The following is a 17,337-nucleotide window of genomic DNA, read 5'->3' as shown; positions in this document are numbered from 1 at the left end:
TACAAAAAACATTGTGGCATGTACTAAAAGTTCCCTTTGAAAATATGGAGTGATCCTGGACCACAGTGAGGTCCTTATTTCCAGACCTCTAGATATATAACAGTTGTATCAGTCAGTGACCAGTAAAGGAGTCTAATGGCTTCACCTGTTATCCCATAAGGAGAACTGGTAAAGAGCCCTGGAAATCATTAAAGGACCAGTTTGGACAAACTCATGTAGTTACTATGTAGTCTAGAAGCTCTTTGCTCTCTCTGACAGAAGCTCATAAAACACACTTTGCATGCACAAGAGGAATATGGAAATCATTTGAACAGAAACAAATTTTTAAGCAACTGTGATGTTAATTTACTTGTCTCTCTACAAATGCACTTTTTCCCCTTCCCCAGCAGTGGCACAGATAAGCACAACATAGGAAAGTCAGTGGTAACTATTATATGGATAACAAAATATAGGAGGAAGGGTAATGAAATGCCTATAGATTGCTACACCCTTAGCATTCAGTGTGCAACTGCAAACACAAGAAAAGAAACCAGTGTACAGTACTAGTACTGTTTAAATAACACAAGATTATACATTGCCGCATAGAAATACTACACGCATTCATTCTTAGTACATGCTGGTATATAGGTTCTCAGCCACACATTCACGCTCTTGTGCTCGACACAAGTAACCACGCAAAGCATTGTCACCAACATACACGCACACACACATTCCACTCACCTGCTCACAGTATCTGAAGGCTCTATAACAAGGTAGATTGCTAAACGGTTTGGAGCTACCACTGTATCTTGTTTTTCTTTTCTTTTCTTTTTTTTTTTTTTATCTTCGTTTAAATATAAAAGCACATGCTAAAAGATCACATCCACGGTAATCTTGCAGCAAAAAAAAAAAAAAAAACTCGGAATGATCACACGAAAACCAGGGAATGTTAGTGCACACACAAAATAAGCTACAGAATATAAAAAATAATAATCTTTGGAGTCCCAATCACACGGTTAGTATAACAATCCCATAATTGTGAAGACTAATTAGAAGCTTTATAATTGATTAAATCACACAGTGCAAAAAGAGGTCCATTGACCCTTTTGTGTAAAGAATAGGCTGGAAGCCACACGGGTTAAGTTCAATGGATAGTTTTTTTTCTGTGACTAGGAACACCCGAGCTGGAAATGTGCTCTGACATTGGTCATTCTGAATCACGATGTACTTCTGAAGCATCAGCTCGACATATCGGGCAGGTACGATTTGCCTAGAGGACAAAAGCAAGACAAAAAGCCTTTAGGAAGAGAAGCAAACTAATGTGCAGTTCAAAAAACGAATTCTCTAAAGTGGACTGATAACTAGCTTTCAACTATCCAATACAAGTCCTGTACCCGTTACGGTTAAATTACTACAAGTACAATTTTACCACCAGGGTATAGAATTTTAGATCGGGGTGAAGCAAGTGTAATGTTTTCTGTTCTTCTAGACATCTCTGATCCTAGAATTCTCAGATAGAAAAACATCAAAAGACACTGATCAGTGCTGCAGCCAACTGGATAGCTACATGTACACAACTGAATGAGTTGACACATCCTCTTTCTGCCTATCAGATACGGACACGCAAGTATTGTTAAAAGGCGGTCAAGTAAGCAGACATTAACTTTAATAATAAAATGCCAGCATGTTCTGGGAATAAAAATTTGATGAAACCCCTTTATAATAAATAACCATTTGCAAAATAAAGATTTTTTACAAATGGGAAAAATGGATCTATAAAAGATCAGTTTCTAAAATCTGCAGAACATTTACAAGAATACAAAATTAAACTGACCATAAACCATTAGAGTCTGTGCACACTGGTAAAAAAAAAAAAAAAACAAACAAAAAACACACACACACACACACACACACACACACACACACACACACACACACACGTACCCTTGGCAGGAAAAAAAAAAAAAAAAAAAAAAACAAACAAACAAACAATACGCCCATATAGAGCGTTTTTGTACAGGTGTTTAGGAGTGTAGCATTTTTCTACCCTGAAATGCTGAGCTTAAAATAAGCCTCTAAATGTCCTAATGTGCATGGACACAGATGAGGACATTGAGCTGCTTCTACAGGCAAACCATAAAACTCCTGTAGAAGCAGTGATTTTTAAAGTCCAGTGTGCATTGACTCTTACAGTTCTAGTAAAATAACTTGATTACTTATAAGAGCAATAGGGATAAATATGTGTAAGTTATCAGAGCTAAAGATATACTAGGATTACTGAATACAAGAAAATACATTTTCTAGAAACACTTAAGGTCAGTAATTCAACTGAATAATGAAGCAGGTAAACTTTCATAAGTAAACCTTGAACATAATTGGCCAACCATGGACACATTTAGTTTCAGAAGTACAGAACTGAAAGCGTTTGATATACATATTTGTGAAGAAAGAAAAAAAAAAATGCTCACTTTTAGCCACTTGTCGACGCACTTGGCGTGAAATTCATGATTACATGGTAAGACTCTTAGAAGCTGTCTTGACTCAAAATCACACATGCACACTACACATCTAGGAAAGAAAAAAAAAAAAAAAAAAAAAGTTCTACTTTAGGTTGAAATTTCAACAGGTTTAGGATACACACTAAAGAACAAAAAAGGAAAAAAAGTCAAAGCCATACTTAAGCTGTACTTGGTAAAAACACCCTTATGCCCTGTACACACAAGCGGAATTTCCGTCAGAAAAAGCGTGATGGGAGTTTTTGGTCGGATATTCCGACCGTGTGTATGCTCCATCCAACTTTTTCTTTCTGAATTCCAGCCAGCAAAAGATTGAGAGCTGGTTCTCCATTTTTCCAACAGAAAAAGTTCTTGACGAAAATTCCGTTCGTCTGTACGCATTTCCAACGTGCAAAAAAACACGCATGCTCGGAAACAATTCGGCGCATGCTCGGAAGCATTTAACTTCATTTTCTCGGCTCGTCATATTGTTGTACGTCACCGCGTTCTTGACGGTCGAAAGTTCACTGATAAAAGAAAACTAAAGCGCTGATGTGGATTCTCTATAAAATAACAAAAACACCAGAAAGAAATGTGTAAGCTGCAACCAACCAATTAGTGCTGTGACACCGTTGCTACAAATCAATATAAATTATGTTGGTGCGCTTATCAAACTATCCCCATCTGTTGGAGTGGTGCTTATATATAAAATCCTAAACCATAAAAATACCCTGATATCATAATCAGTAAAGTGAATACGTGCAAATAAATATATCAATAAAGTAAATAAATGTATCAAAAAACATATATCCTGATATCACAATCAGTAAAGTGAATAAGTGCAAATATATCAATCAAGCGAATAAATGCATCAAAAACATATAAGGGAACACACATCCCTAGAAATATGTAGATTAAATAGTGTCTGTGTTAATCCAGCTGAGGTCTAAATGTCCAATCAATTGCCTTTGATGAACTTGCTTGTATTTCAATTATTACAGATCATAGTTGCATGATGAATTACATTTGCAAGGTGATGATTCACATACAGATAAAAGAAAAACCATCATTGCGCAGTGTTTTTAAATGCTACAAAACTGGGCAATGTAATCCACGCACACATTTGCAGTAGCTGAATCGCTTTTGTTATAATGGTCAGAGTGGATTACATTGATTGCCCAGTTTTGTAGCATTTAAAAACACTGCGCAATGATGGTTTTTCTTTTATCTGTATGTGAATCATCACCTTGCAAATGTAATTCATCATGCAACTGTGATCTGTAATAATTGAAATACAAGCAAGTTCATCAAAGGCAATTGATTGGACATTTAGACCTCAGCTGGATTAACACAGACACTATTTATTTTTTTTTATCTACATATATCTAGGGATGTGTGTTCCCTTATATGTTTGATGCATTGATTTGCATTTATTCACTTTATTGATTGATATATTTATTTGCACTTATTCACTTTACTGATTATATCAGGGTATTTTTATGGTTTAGGATTTTATATATAAGCACCACTCCAACAGATGGGGATAGTTTGATAAGCGCACCAACATAATTTATATCAAAAGTTTACTGAACTTGTGACCGTGTGTATGCAAGCCAAGCTTAAGCGAAATTCTTTCGGAAAAAACATCCGAGATTTTTCCAACGGAAATTCTGCTCGTGTGTACGGGGCATAAAAGCAAAGCATAGCATGGTTCCATGGGTGGCCCTAGAACACAGCCATGATTAAAATAGATATCTTTGAAGATACATATAAAAGAATTATATCCCCAGCAGTTTTTGGTGTTGAGCCTTCTAGGTGCATCTTGGGAGAATAACCTCAAACTTCCTCCCCTGTCTTCTTCCTAGTACTATTGTGGGAGGTGTGCTGTTTAGTCACCACCTGGCTTCTGCAGACCTGTCAACTGCCAATTTAATTTTTCCTCTAGCTCCAGCTGCAGCAGCATTGCCAAATCTGATCAAGGAGGAGGCGGCGGCAGCTTACCCTGCAGACAGAACATCTGTGGAGCTTTCAACCAGTCATCAGTAAAATTTTAAATGACTACAAACTTCCAAGACCAAACGTGGAAAGGATAATGGACTTTATAGGCACCACAATAGCATTCAAAAAATAAATAAAAAGTATTACAAATTATACAAAATAGACAATGCTAAAAATAGTTTTCTATTCAAAATACAGCAATGTTGCCTTAAAAACGTATAACACACCACCTATTATACCAATTGGGCTATCTATTCATCAATAGAACCATGGAGCTGGGTCCATTGGTATTGTTACATCAGATGTATCGTGTGCCATAACTTAGCTCTACATGTTGCATGCAAGAACGCATATTCAGGAGCTTAGGCATGTATTCTTCAGGGATAGAGAACGAACAATGAAATTCACAGACATTAATATAATTGTATAATAAAGTACAACATGCTAGCTGTCCCTCACCCAAAGTATAACAGACCAAAGAATGCAGCCTAGTTGTGGAGAGAGCATACCACTACAGCTGGGGACACATAACATTAGTATACTATTACGTAAATGAACAAATATGTAAACCGTAAAATCTTTCAATCCCAGTCACCAAACAGCACCCAAGCCGAATCTACCCATTTGTATCTTATGTTGGTTTTTATACTAACAAATTATAGAGCTGGGTTTGCTGCGCAATCTTCACTGTTTATAGGATGCAACTTGCTTATACTTATCGATATGTCCCTCCTTCTGACACTACTAAAATACCCCTTGTACTCTTTAATAAGTATTCATCTCTTATGAGCAGATCAGTACAATTTCTGGCAATACACCCCAGTATTCTCCACTGTATCCTAGATATCTGCCCTCTTGTATACTACTATGAGTGAAAAGATGCAAGTCTTCTTTCCTCTTTATTGACAAGAGTATCAATTGCACACATATAGGTGGTCATACACCTGTTTATGAAGTGCAACCTCCCTTGTGGGTTAACATTTGCTGTTTACATATTTGTCCATTTAGGTACTAGTATACTGTTATACGTGACCCCATAGCTGTGGTATGCTCTCTCCACACCTGGGCTGCGTTCTTTGGTCTGTTATATTGGGGTGAGGGACAGCTAGCATGTTGTACTTTATTATACAAATATATAAATATTTGGTTTTTAGATATTGTCTGAAATTTCATTGTTCATTCTCTATCCATGTAGAATCCATGCCCAAGCTCCTGAAGAAGCGTTCTTACGTGCAACATGTAGAGCTGAGCTGAGTTACGAGACACCTCCTTTTCGTCATTGCTACATCTGATGTAATACCAATGGACCCAGCTCCATGGTTCTTTTGATGAAAAGATAGCCCAATGTTATTGGTATAATAGGCGGTGTGTTATACATTTTAAGGCAACATTGCTGTATTTTTAATAGAAAACGTTTAGCATTGTCAATTTGTAGAATTTGTAATAAAGTTTATTGAATTTTTAATATGTTATTGTGGTGCCTATAAAGTCCATCCTTTTCATATTGGGTCTTGCAATTTTAATCGAGACGTGGCAATTGTATCTCTTTATGTATTCACAGTACCACGCTGATGATACAAATAAAACCTTTTCCATGACTACAAACGCCACTGATGTCTCAACTTCAGGAAGTTTAGCAAAGGTCCACCAGAATCAGCTAGGTGCAGAAGGTGCTGGATAGTGACAAGTCCCTGCAAGGCTGACAAAGCAGGTGCTTTCCTAGTCATAAGAAAGGTTGGTAAGGGCACTCGTGGAAAGGTGGTCACCCTACTTCATCCTCCCTTCCAGGTAAAAATTACTAAGGAGAACACTGCTCTGTCTAATCTGTTCAGTCTTGGCATTGCTACAATAGGTATAGCTAAATATTATACAATGGGCACGACTGTTTAACAAGAAACTATATGCTTATATATATCCACACACCTTTACATCTACATGTTATTTGCTGCCTTTTTTTAAATAGATCGTTGAAAACATGGCTATATCTGTGGAATATGTGCAAAAAAAATAGTAGTTTACCCTGCAAACTGATAACTTTTGTTCCTAGTTCTTTGTCAGTCAGAACATTTCCCTGTGTTATGGAGAAGAGGGCATGGTATTCTGTAGTCGTAACACCTATTCTATTGTGAAAACACTGCCCCTGTAAAGATAAGTACGGTGCGTGAGCAATGTCACCCTAAGACAGAAGTGTGTCACTAGAAGAATCAGTAGGTGGAATCAAATGAAAAGCAGCCTGAATTAAGAAAACCTATTCAGCCACCATGTTCTAAATGACACGTTAAAGAAAATGTTAACCTCCATTTTGAAACAAACTTACAAGGTCTGCTCTGACTGGTGATTGTTTGGGTTAAACCTGTATGACGGAAGTTGCTCAATATCCGCTTTCGTTAATCCCCGTGGTTTTGCTTCACCTAGCCTTTCAGCTAGATTTAGCAATGCCTACAATGAAAGAAGTTAAAAGACAGTTAGGAAGAAATATGTATCAATGTATTTTCAATTATAGGGACTAAAAGATTAGGGGCCCGTTAACACTGCCCAAATGTGCTTGGCAGATGCATAGCATTAGTTACAATTTGCTTTTCTTTATAGGAAGTGTACATTCTGTTCAGGTCTCTGCATAGCAGCTTGGTGCACTGTGTTGTGGAGCCATCCAGCGTACTGCGGAAAAAATACTGCATTTTACTGCATCACTTTCACTTTGTGGTCTGAACAGGGCACATAGAAAAAAAAAAATTGTATTCTGTGTGTCCATGCAGTAACTAGCATCGATCCAGTGTGGGAAAATGCCAGTCTCTGGACATCGTGTAAACGAGCCCTAAAGGGGGAGTAACTGGTACACTGTCAGCGTCTGGCTAATTATCACTTTAGCAAATAAACATGTTTGTGAATACATACACCAACCTCATAGTTTTCCACTTCCCCATCTTCCACATCCAACTCAAAGCTAAAGGCTGGTCCTACGGTAGGAGGCACTGGAAGCATGGAACTAAAAGAACAAGAACAAAACATATTAGTGATCATATCATAAGTAGAGCCGAAACAACTAATCGATTATGAAAATAGTTGTCCACTATTTTCATAATCGATTAATCGGCCTGCATACAGAATGCATTGTTTACATATCAGAAAACACAGTGCAGCACACATACAGCTCAGTACATGGTTCATACATGTCAGCAAGTGCCTGAGAACTTGTGAATGTGTAGGAAGTGAGTAGTTCTAAAAGGCAGAAGCTTTTTTTCCCCCTTGCTATAGGGGCACTCTGAAGGCAGGAGGAGCCAGAAGCGTTGGTGGGGGACCCCAGAAACGGAGAATCAGGGCTGCTCTGTGCAAAACCATTACACAGAGCAGGTAAGTATAAACATGTTTGTTATTTTTTAAAAATGACGACTTTAAAGACTCTGTGCAGGGAAGATCAGCATCTGAACCCAGAGAAGGTGGAGGCTGATAGACTAGAGGTAATAGAAGGCATTACAATTTTATTAGAGTAAACTTTTACCAGTATTGTGTAAACGTCTTAGGCCTGGGCCACACCTATGTGTTTTTTGGTGCAGAAACGCACTACAGTTGATTTAACATGGTTTCCTATGGGACACGTCCACATCTATGCTTTAAGCTGCTGCGTATTTGGAAAGGGGCCAGGACTTTTCAACGCAAAACGGTGTTTTTTTTTGCTTGTATGGTTCAATAGACTTCAATGGAGAAGCTGCAGAAAAACATGCGCATTGTTGCTGCAATTTGCATTATTTAATCTACCCAACAAATTGGCCAAAAAAAAAAAAGAAAAAAAATGCAAGAATCGCAGCACAACTGCAAGACGCACAGTAAAAAGCACTGCAGAAACAGATCAAAAGCAAACTGCATAGGTGTGAACCGAGCCTTATGCTGGCCATACAAGTATCGATTTTCAGACAAGAATATTCATAGGAAATATCTTTGTATATTCGCTAAATGAAAAAATGCAGCTTGAAAATTTCACTTGCTTTTAACATTCAGTCCCGATTCACACTTGTGCGATGCGGGAACCCTGCAAATCCTCTGCGGGTTCCTGCATCGCACCTGACTCGCAAGGCAGTTCACACTGCCATATGCGAACTGCTGCACTGAGTTTTAAAATGAATTTAATCTCTGAACGAAAAAAACCACATACACGGTCTGAAAATTCCTTTGACCAAGAAGTTTTCTATTTCCTACGAATTTTCCCATTACTGTAGTCAAAAAACGGTCAATTTGACTCCACTAATGATTAGAAAATCAAACGAATGTTCTTGAAACTAAATTGTTTTTGAAGGAAAACATTGTTTTTGTATGGTAGGCATAAGTTACAGCAGGTGCAGATAGCTTTCATCACTTGCCTATGACAAGGGAGTCAGTCATACATAATCTATTACAGGTCTGTCTGAAAATCGGCAAAAGTCTTTATTTTTAAAGAAAAACGAAACAAAACAACAAAAAAAAAAAAAAGAAGGAGAGTCTGATATATCTAATAGTATATACAATACATCTTTATCAAATATATATATATATATATATATATATATATATATATATATATATATATATACACACACACATACATACATACACACCTTCTATATGTTATTCTCAGAGTGGATTAAAAATTTTGCTCCCTAACCATATAGTTGGTTATTTATATTTACCACTGCATATAGATATTTAGGAATAAATTGACTTTTTTTTAAACTTTACATATTAACTAAGTTATACATCACACTTTTTTAAGGTTATTATCCGATAAATCGAAATAATCGGCCAACCAATCGATTATGAAAATCGTTAGTTGCAGCCCTATTAAGATCAAACAAGCTTCAGCCAAAAACAAATCACACAATATCCACACGTTAAAAAGCAGAAAAATATAGCAAGACTTACTATAAGGCCTCATGCACATGGAGACTTTTGTAAACGCTTTTCCCAGGGCAGGAGAAAAGCAAATTCAAAATCACTCCTAAGCCACATTTTTGAAAGCATGATCCTCTCTTGAATGCACAAGTGATTTTTTTTCTCTAAGAGTTTGTAAGTGCCTCTAACCATTAAGTGCCTGCTTTTGTATATTTTCACAGTTTATTATGTGCATGTATAAGAGTAAATAAGTGAAAACAATGTGATCTAAAAATACCATTTTAAGGCAGATTAATGCTAACACACATACACACCAGAAGGAACAGCACTATGTCTGGAAGTATTTACAGTCCACAAGCAATTTCACTGGTACCTGATCATTGGTCTTTCCCCAACTTAACAAATGTATATTCATACATGTTCTAGAAGACCGTGGATAAATAATTTTTAGTAGCAATGTACAAATAAAAATCCCACTAGTGTTGTCAACATAATAATTTATACAATTATTATAAACAATTTAATTGGTTCTGTTATAGTATTACCAAAGACTCAGGAAAAAAGGAAAGCTGCATCCTTTTTTCAATTATCTGGATCCTGTTTCCTCACAAATGCTACGTTCACCCTCTGGCTCTATGCTACACTCTCTAACCCACATCTTCAATCTCTCCCTCTCTTCTGGCATCTTCCCTAACTCTAAAAATGCACTTGTCAGACCCATACTTAAAAAGCCCTCACTGGACCCATCCAATCTTAACCTACGCCCCATCTCCTTGCTCCCCTTCTTATCCAAACTCCTCGAACGTCTGGTCTACAACTGACTGAGCGTCCACCTCGCTGAAAATAGCCTTCTTGATCCCCTTCAGTCTGGATTTCATCCTTAACACCCCACAGAAACTGCTCTCCTAAAACTAACAAACGATCTACTAACAGCCAAAACCAAATCGACACTATTCTGTACTCCTACTCCTGAACCTCTCTGCTGCCTTTGATACGGTTGACCACCCCCTTTTCCTCAAAAAACCACGCATTTGGTCTCCGTGACTGTACTCTTCGCTGGTTTTCTTCCTACTTATCCAACCGCACCTTTAGCGTTTCCTACAACTCAACTTCCTTTTCCTTTCTTAGTTGGGGTTCCCCAAGGTTCTGTTCTTGGATCTCTCCTATTTTCAATCTACACCTCCTCCCTGGGTCAGCTGATCGCATCCCATTGCTTTCAATACCACCTTTACGCTGACGACACCCAAATTTATTCCTCTACCCCTCAGCTCACTCCCTCCGTCTCCTCACGTATCACTAATTTACTATCAGATATATCAGTCTGGATGTCACACCACTTCCTCAAACTCAATCTATCCAAAAACAAACTTATAATTTTTTTTCTCCCCCATATGCCCCTTCCCCTGATCTCTCGGTCAAAATCGATGCCACAACTATAAGCCCATCACCACATGCCAAAGTTCTAGGTGTCGTCCTGGACTCTGAAATTTCCTTCAAGCACCACGTCCAATCACGGTCCAAATCCTGCAGCCTCAACCTCCAACATCTCCAAAATACGCCCCTTTCTAACCAATGACACAACAAAGCTCTTAATTCACTTGCTGGTCATCTCTCGCCTCGACTACTGCAACTCCCTTCTCATTGGCTTACCTCTACATAGTCAATCACCTCTTCAATCCATCATGAATGCTGCTGCCAGACTCATCCACCTTACCAATCGCTCTGTCATTGCTACCCCGCTCTGTCAATCCCTCCACTGGCTTCCGGTCGGCCAAAGAATTACATTCAAAATACTAACTACGTACAAAGCCATCCACAATTTAGCCCTCAGCTACATCACTAGTCTAGTCTCTAAATACCAACCTACTCGTACTCTTTGTTCCTCTCAAGACCTTCTGCTCTCTAGCTCCCTCATCACCTCCTCCCATGCTCGCCTACAGGACTTTTCCAAAGCCTCTCCAATCCTATGGAATGCCTTACCCCAATCTGTCCGCTTATCTCCTACTCCATTAGCTTTTAGACGATCCCTGAAAACCCTCATCTTCAGAGAAGCCTACCCTACCCACACCTAACAACCGTTTTTTAATTTTCTCCATCAGCTCACCCCCCACAGTTATTACCTTTTGTTTCCACTTGACCCTCCCTTCTAGATTGTAAGCGCTAACGAGCAGGGCCCTCTGATTCCTCCTGTATTGATTTGTATTGTAAGTGTACGGTCTGCCCTCATGTTGTAAAGCGCTGCGTAAACTGTTGGCGCAAGACTAACAGGTACTGCAGAGTATGCACTAATCAGAGACAAACCATGTAGGGCTGCCCAGTATTTCATGTGTCTACCTGGTATTGAGAGGGCGCCTGAAAAGGACATGTGCCACTCTAAGGACACAAAACAAAAAATAGTACAAAAGAAGTCTGTAGTTCATTCCATGCTCCATCATAATCACTTTCCTGGCACTTGTACACGCACATACTGACACATTCACATAGTTTAAATGCTGCATTATGTGTAATCTGAACAAAGGTGAAAATGTGTTTTTTTTTTTTTTTATCACTGTTGTCTTGTGGTGGATGTTAACCTAAAAGACTTTTGTGCCAGAGCAACAATATTGCACACCCTGGAAGCCACTGAATGCAGTTGTGTGCTATCGGTCTAAACCTGTAAACACGCTTTCAAGAATAGATTTTACCAGTGTGCTGCTGCTTCTTCACTGTCCAATCAAAAGGCTGAGGGTAGAGTCTTGACAAGGATGTGCCTTTTACCTGAGTTTAGGGACCTGGCTACACAATGTGGCAAGGGTATGTAAATAGCAAAACTGACTGAACAAAATAGTAAAGGGTTGGTTCACCGCTGTAAAAAATTTCCTATGCAATAAAAAGGCATCAAAATATTTTATAAAACACTGGTAAAAATGGAGGAAAAAAAAAAGTTTTACTTGCTTGTTCCATTAATGTTATTGCTGTGCCCAATCACACATCACTGATTCTGCGTATGATGCAGTGGAACTCTCTAGTTAGAAGTTTTCTGGCCAGGCTTTAGGAAAGCCACCCTTGGCTTATAGGAATATCATTTAAAGTAATCCCATTTTTAACTCCACTGAACAATGCTTAATCAAATAGTGTGGCCTTTTTTTTGCATATATTACATTTTAATATAAAGGTGAACTTACCAAGTCTTCTGATAGCTAGTACAGTTTTTCTACTGTACTGTACTTCATTTCAACTATTTAGCTGGTTGTCTGAAATTTTACTTTATAGTTACCAGGCTAAACAAAGGGTTAGTGGTTAGAACAGAGCATTTTTTTTTTAAACTGTAGACAGACATAACCACGTGTAACCTTTTTGTCACAGGAAGCCTATAAAACCCAAAAACCTACTTTTTGGTTCACAGGCATATGGCTGTACATTTCCATTCACGTTGTAAATCTTGCCAAAATAGTGAAATTCTACAGACTAGCACTTTGATCATACAGCTACCTAGGAAAAAGGCAAAGCTAAGCGCACATAAAATTCTGGCGTTGGAAGAAAGAGATACGGCTGAACGCAACACTTGACATTTAGTCAAAGTTTTGTGGTTACAGTCTGGCTGAGCTATAGCATGGCAAAGAAGTGCTATTTTGTGCAAGCTTGCCATGACCTGAAAATGCAGAACTGAACAAAATTAAAAAAAAAAAAAAAAAAAAAAAAAAAAAACACACAACAGCTGCCAGACTACCTCACTGCATCATTTTAAACTGTCACCTTTACTTGCACAGTGGTGGATATTATACACAACATTGGGACTTTGTTTTTTTAATTGCAATTTAATAGGTTGCGCTACACTAATTATGGTATATGTTTTGTAAACATTGAGGAAGACACATCAAAAAGCAGTCCAACTGAGGGGTGGGTTACACAGCAACAAAAAGGCCAACAGGACCACAGAAAAAAATGTTAAAGCATAAGTTCCCCTTTAGGAGCATGTTACCTGTTGTGCTGATAATTGTGGTAACAGGTAACATGCTGCTATGCACCTGCCTCCCACTGCCAGCACTCCCTGCTCTGTGATGGTGTTCAGAGGATCTTCTGCTCAGCTTTAGCTCTGCCCACATCATTCACTTACGGAGTTCCGTGAATGTAAAAAATACAAGTACCGTATGCCACAGCGTCAGATGTACTTTTAGTCTGAATGGGCTGCGAGCGTGCTACTCCACACACTTAGTTTGTTCATTCTTCCTCTAGCTTTGTAACTGAAAGCCTATATGGGGATACAGGCACAAGGTTAGAGGAAGACTGTACAGGAGCTTTACACTGCATCCATGATCTGCCGATTGCAGGTGCAATGCTCTGAAAAAAGTAAACTTTAATAGAGGGGGCTCAACAAGCCTGCAGAGCCGCCTGATGAACTTTATGACTAAACCTGGCATCAGAAGAGACCTGAATGTCCACCTGGTAAAAAAACTTTGCGAACTTGTGAACAGAAGACTATAGAAGCCTTGTGAATCTCAAAAAACAAAAACCTGGTGCTGAAAAGCCAAAAGCACTGATTTGGTTGAATAGGCTTTTACAGGGAAATGAGGAACCTTGCCCTCGAGGTCACAAGACTGATAAAGTGTCAAATCCACCAGGCGATAATGCAACAAGAGGCAGGCTGTCACTTCAGGGGACCTACAGGAATGACTAAGAGCGAGCAAGGCTGTCACACTACATCCAAACAACTGAGGGAGATCTTAGGATGTTTTGGAGCAGGTCAGAGAACTGGAAGACCAATCTCCTGGTTAAGATGGAAAAATGAAAGCAACCCCAAAACAACTTGTTTAGCGCAATAAAGGTTTCTTTACAGGTTAAGGCTGCCAACCCCAAAAACAAGTCTTGCTGAAATGAGAAAGGCCATCTTAAAATCAGGGGAATATTCTTAATAGGTCAAAAGGAGGTCTCTGGAAAGCCAACAGAACTAGACTGAGATCCCACAGAGGCACAGGGAAACACAAGGGAGGGTTGAGATTAGAGATTGACCGATATGGGTTTTTCTCTGGTCGATGCCGATATTTCGAAATCGAGGCGGCTGATGGCCAATATATGATGCAATTTTTTTTTGGGCCGATATGTTAAACCGATTTTTTTCTTTTTTTATTTTCCCTTCATCTCATAAAACATAACAGTTAGACCCCTTTCATACTGGGGAGTTTTTCAGGTGCTTTTGGACTAAAAATAGCGCCTGCAAAACGGTTCCCCTGCAGTCTCAGTGTGAAAGCACTCGTGCTTTCACACTGAGGCGATGCGCTGGCAGGATGTTAAAAAAAGTCCTGCAAGCAGCATCTTTGGAGCGGTGTATACCGCTCCTCCACCACTCCTGCTCATTGAAATGAATGAGCACCGCTGCTGAAGCGCCTGCAAAGTGATTCGGCAGAGGCGCATTTAACCCCTTCCTTGGCTACTATAACTGGGTTATAAGTGCTCCTGCTAGCAGCCAAATAGCGCTGCTAAAATGACGGTAAAGCGCCGCTAAAACTAGCAGCATTTTACCATCAACGCCTGCCTACTCCAGTGTGGAAGCAGCCTTAAGTAATAAGTGATAATACAGAAAATTTCTTACATTTAAACATTTATTAAACAAAACAAACCTCCAAATCAGTTCACTTGTAGGTATAATTTAGATTAAAAAAAAAAACCCCTATCTTAAATATTAAAATACACAAAAACAGGTAATCAAAACTTCCGGATGGAAAAAAAAAAAAAAAAAAAAAAAAAAGTTGACTTTACTGTTTTAGTTTCTTTTTAATTCATTAGTGTATTTTTCCAAAAAAATTGCGTTTGAAAGCCCGCTACGCAAATACTGTGTGACATAAAATATTGCAACAACTGCCATTTTATTCCCTAGGGTCTCTGCTAAAAAAAAAATATATAATATAATTTTTGGGGGTTCCAAGTGATTTTCTAGCAGAAAATACAGGATTTTTACTTGTAAGCAACAAGTGTCAGAAAAGATTTAGTCTTTAAATGGTTAAACTGAGAACTCCTACGGAGTTCAGTCCATTGATAAGTATAAACATTGTATCTCTTTAGCTTCTTTTCTCAGACTTGGCAGGCTGCCCAGAGAGGAGAAACAAGTCGCTCCATGTTAAACTTCAGGCAACTTGCATTGACTTCTATTACAGAAGTCATTTGCAAGTCGCACTGAAGTTATAAATCGGCCTTTTTTTATCAGGACAATTGGCCGATGACGATTAATTAAAAAAAAGCCAAATATCGGCCAATATATCAGTCGACCTCTAGTTGAGATGAGCAACACCCTGTACAAAAGCCTTTACTAGCGGGTGCAAAGCAAGTGGTCTCTGAAAGATCTGCCAAGAACATTTAAAGCTTGATGGTACTCAAGGCCAAGGAAGGAATTTCCAGTCCTTGCACCAAGCAAAATAGGTTTTCTAGGTATGATGGCAGACTGCGAGAAGTCTATTTTTCTAGCTTCTGAAAGTGAAGGGATAACAGATTCTGACAGGCTTCTGTCCCTTAGGACCTGGGCTTCAATAGCCAGGCCATTAAAGCCAATGACTGAGACGAAGAGTGGCAAACTGGTCCCTGAGACAGAAGAAGCTTGCTATAGGAAAGCAAAAGATCGAGATAAAATGTGCTCTTTACTAGGACACTAATAAAAAAATTGAGTCTTGCTGAATATTTTCCTGTGTCCTGTAGTGAACAATTTAAGATTTTTTTTTTCGGTTGTGGACAGAGTAGGCTTTAGAATCTGTTGGGTTACATTGCTATCCAGATTTCCACTGGGAAAATTTTCCCTCACTTTCTGCTCTGTGGCAAAAATTTACAAAAAAAAGAGAGCTAGTTGTCACTAGAACAGGAAGACAAAAATCAGCAAACTGTAAAGATTGGTAACGGGACAGTTAATCCCATAATTTAATTCCAGCAATGACAGTGTACAACGAAAAATCACAAGGGGAAAATAATGACAGCTATGGCAAATAACATGGCGCCCCAACATGTTTTTGATATGTGAATGGCCCCTTTCACACAGGCGAACGTTCAGGTCCGCCTGTCAGTTTTTTAGGCGGACCTGAACAGACACTCCATACAGGTATATGGAGCGACGGTGTCAGCGCTGATATGTCTGCTGACATCCGACCCGCTCTCATCCGCTAAAGTGTGACGGGTGCAAACCCTATTTTTTCATCCATCTGGCGGATCGGATCAAAACGGGCTCTACGGTCCGTCTTCATCCGATCCCCCCATAGAGAGCGGCGCTCTGACAGGTCGGTCCCTGCACAGTGTGCAGAGACCGACCTGTCATCTGCCTGCTCAGCGGGGATTGACGGAGCGATCCCTGCTGAGCAAAGCGGAGTCCATACACAGACACGTCCGTCTGAAAGGGCCCAAAGACTGTTGCCAGTCCTACTGATAAATTGATTTGGGTTCCGCATACGTGGTAGAATTTGGTCTCTTGACACATTGGGGTCCCTATGGACATACATATAGGATGTGGAGTGCGGTACTGAACATAAGAGACCTTGGCTGTACATATTAGTTATTTGGGAGCTTCCTTCTTGCCTTGTGGAAAATCTGTGGTTTGACCCTGATGACAATGTTTTTTTAAATAAGATGACATTTTCCATGTATTACGACTGGACTAACTTACTGTATATGCAATAGGTGTGGATACTGAAGAAACGATTTATTGAACCTAGACGCCACATAAGAGAATAGCATATACTCCATGCATTCATACCCACTGTTGGACTTTGGTCCACACATGATTTTCTTATGCGTTTGTAATTTATTGCGTCTTTTTAATTGTATAATAAAGACTGCATTGATTTTATATACAGTGGGGCAAAAAAGTATTTAGTCAGTCACCAATTGTGCAAGTTCTCCCACTTAAAAAGATGAGAGGCCTGTAATTGTAATCATAAGTAAAATGTGGAAGCAAATCCAGACAATCACATTGTCTGATTTTTGAAAGAATTTATTTGCAAATTATGGTGGAAAATAAGTATTTGGTCACCTACAAACAAGCAAGATT

At 39.0% G+C, this 17,337-nt stretch overlaps 1 protein-coding gene across 3 annotated transcripts in view; it reads right to left on the bottom strand.

The window, feature by feature from the left end:
* Positions 1-321: 321 nt before the first annotated feature.
* RNF38 (ring finger protein 38) overlaps positions 322-17,337 on the bottom strand; it is a 422,379-nt gene continuing 405,363 nt past the window's right edge. For all 3 annotated transcript variants that reach the window (XM_073591770.1, XM_073591778.1, XM_073591786.1), the window contains 4 exons: positions 7,374-7,458; positions 6,790-6,911; positions 2,448-2,547; positions 322-1,249 (listed from right to left, as the gene is read on the bottom strand). In XM_073591770.1, coding sequence (XP_073447871.1) covers positions 1,187-1,249; positions 2,448-2,547; positions 6,790-6,911; positions 7,374-7,458 — 370 coding nt within the window. In that variant the 3' untranslated portion in view covers positions 322-1,186. The remainder of the gene's footprint in view (positions 1,250-2,447; positions 2,548-6,789; positions 6,912-7,373; positions 7,459-17,337) is intronic.

Source organism: Aquarana catesbeiana, linkage group LG01 (genome assembly GCF_042186555.1).
Source record: "Aquarana catesbeiana isolate 2022-GZ linkage group LG01, ASM4218655v1, whole genome shotgun sequence".
Classification (NCBI taxonomy): Eukaryota; Metazoa; Chordata; class Amphibia; order Anura; family Ranidae; genus Aquarana; species Aquarana catesbeiana.
The sequence above is the reverse complement of the archived record's forward strand: the minus strand, read 5'-3'. Positions and strand labels throughout refer to the sequence as shown.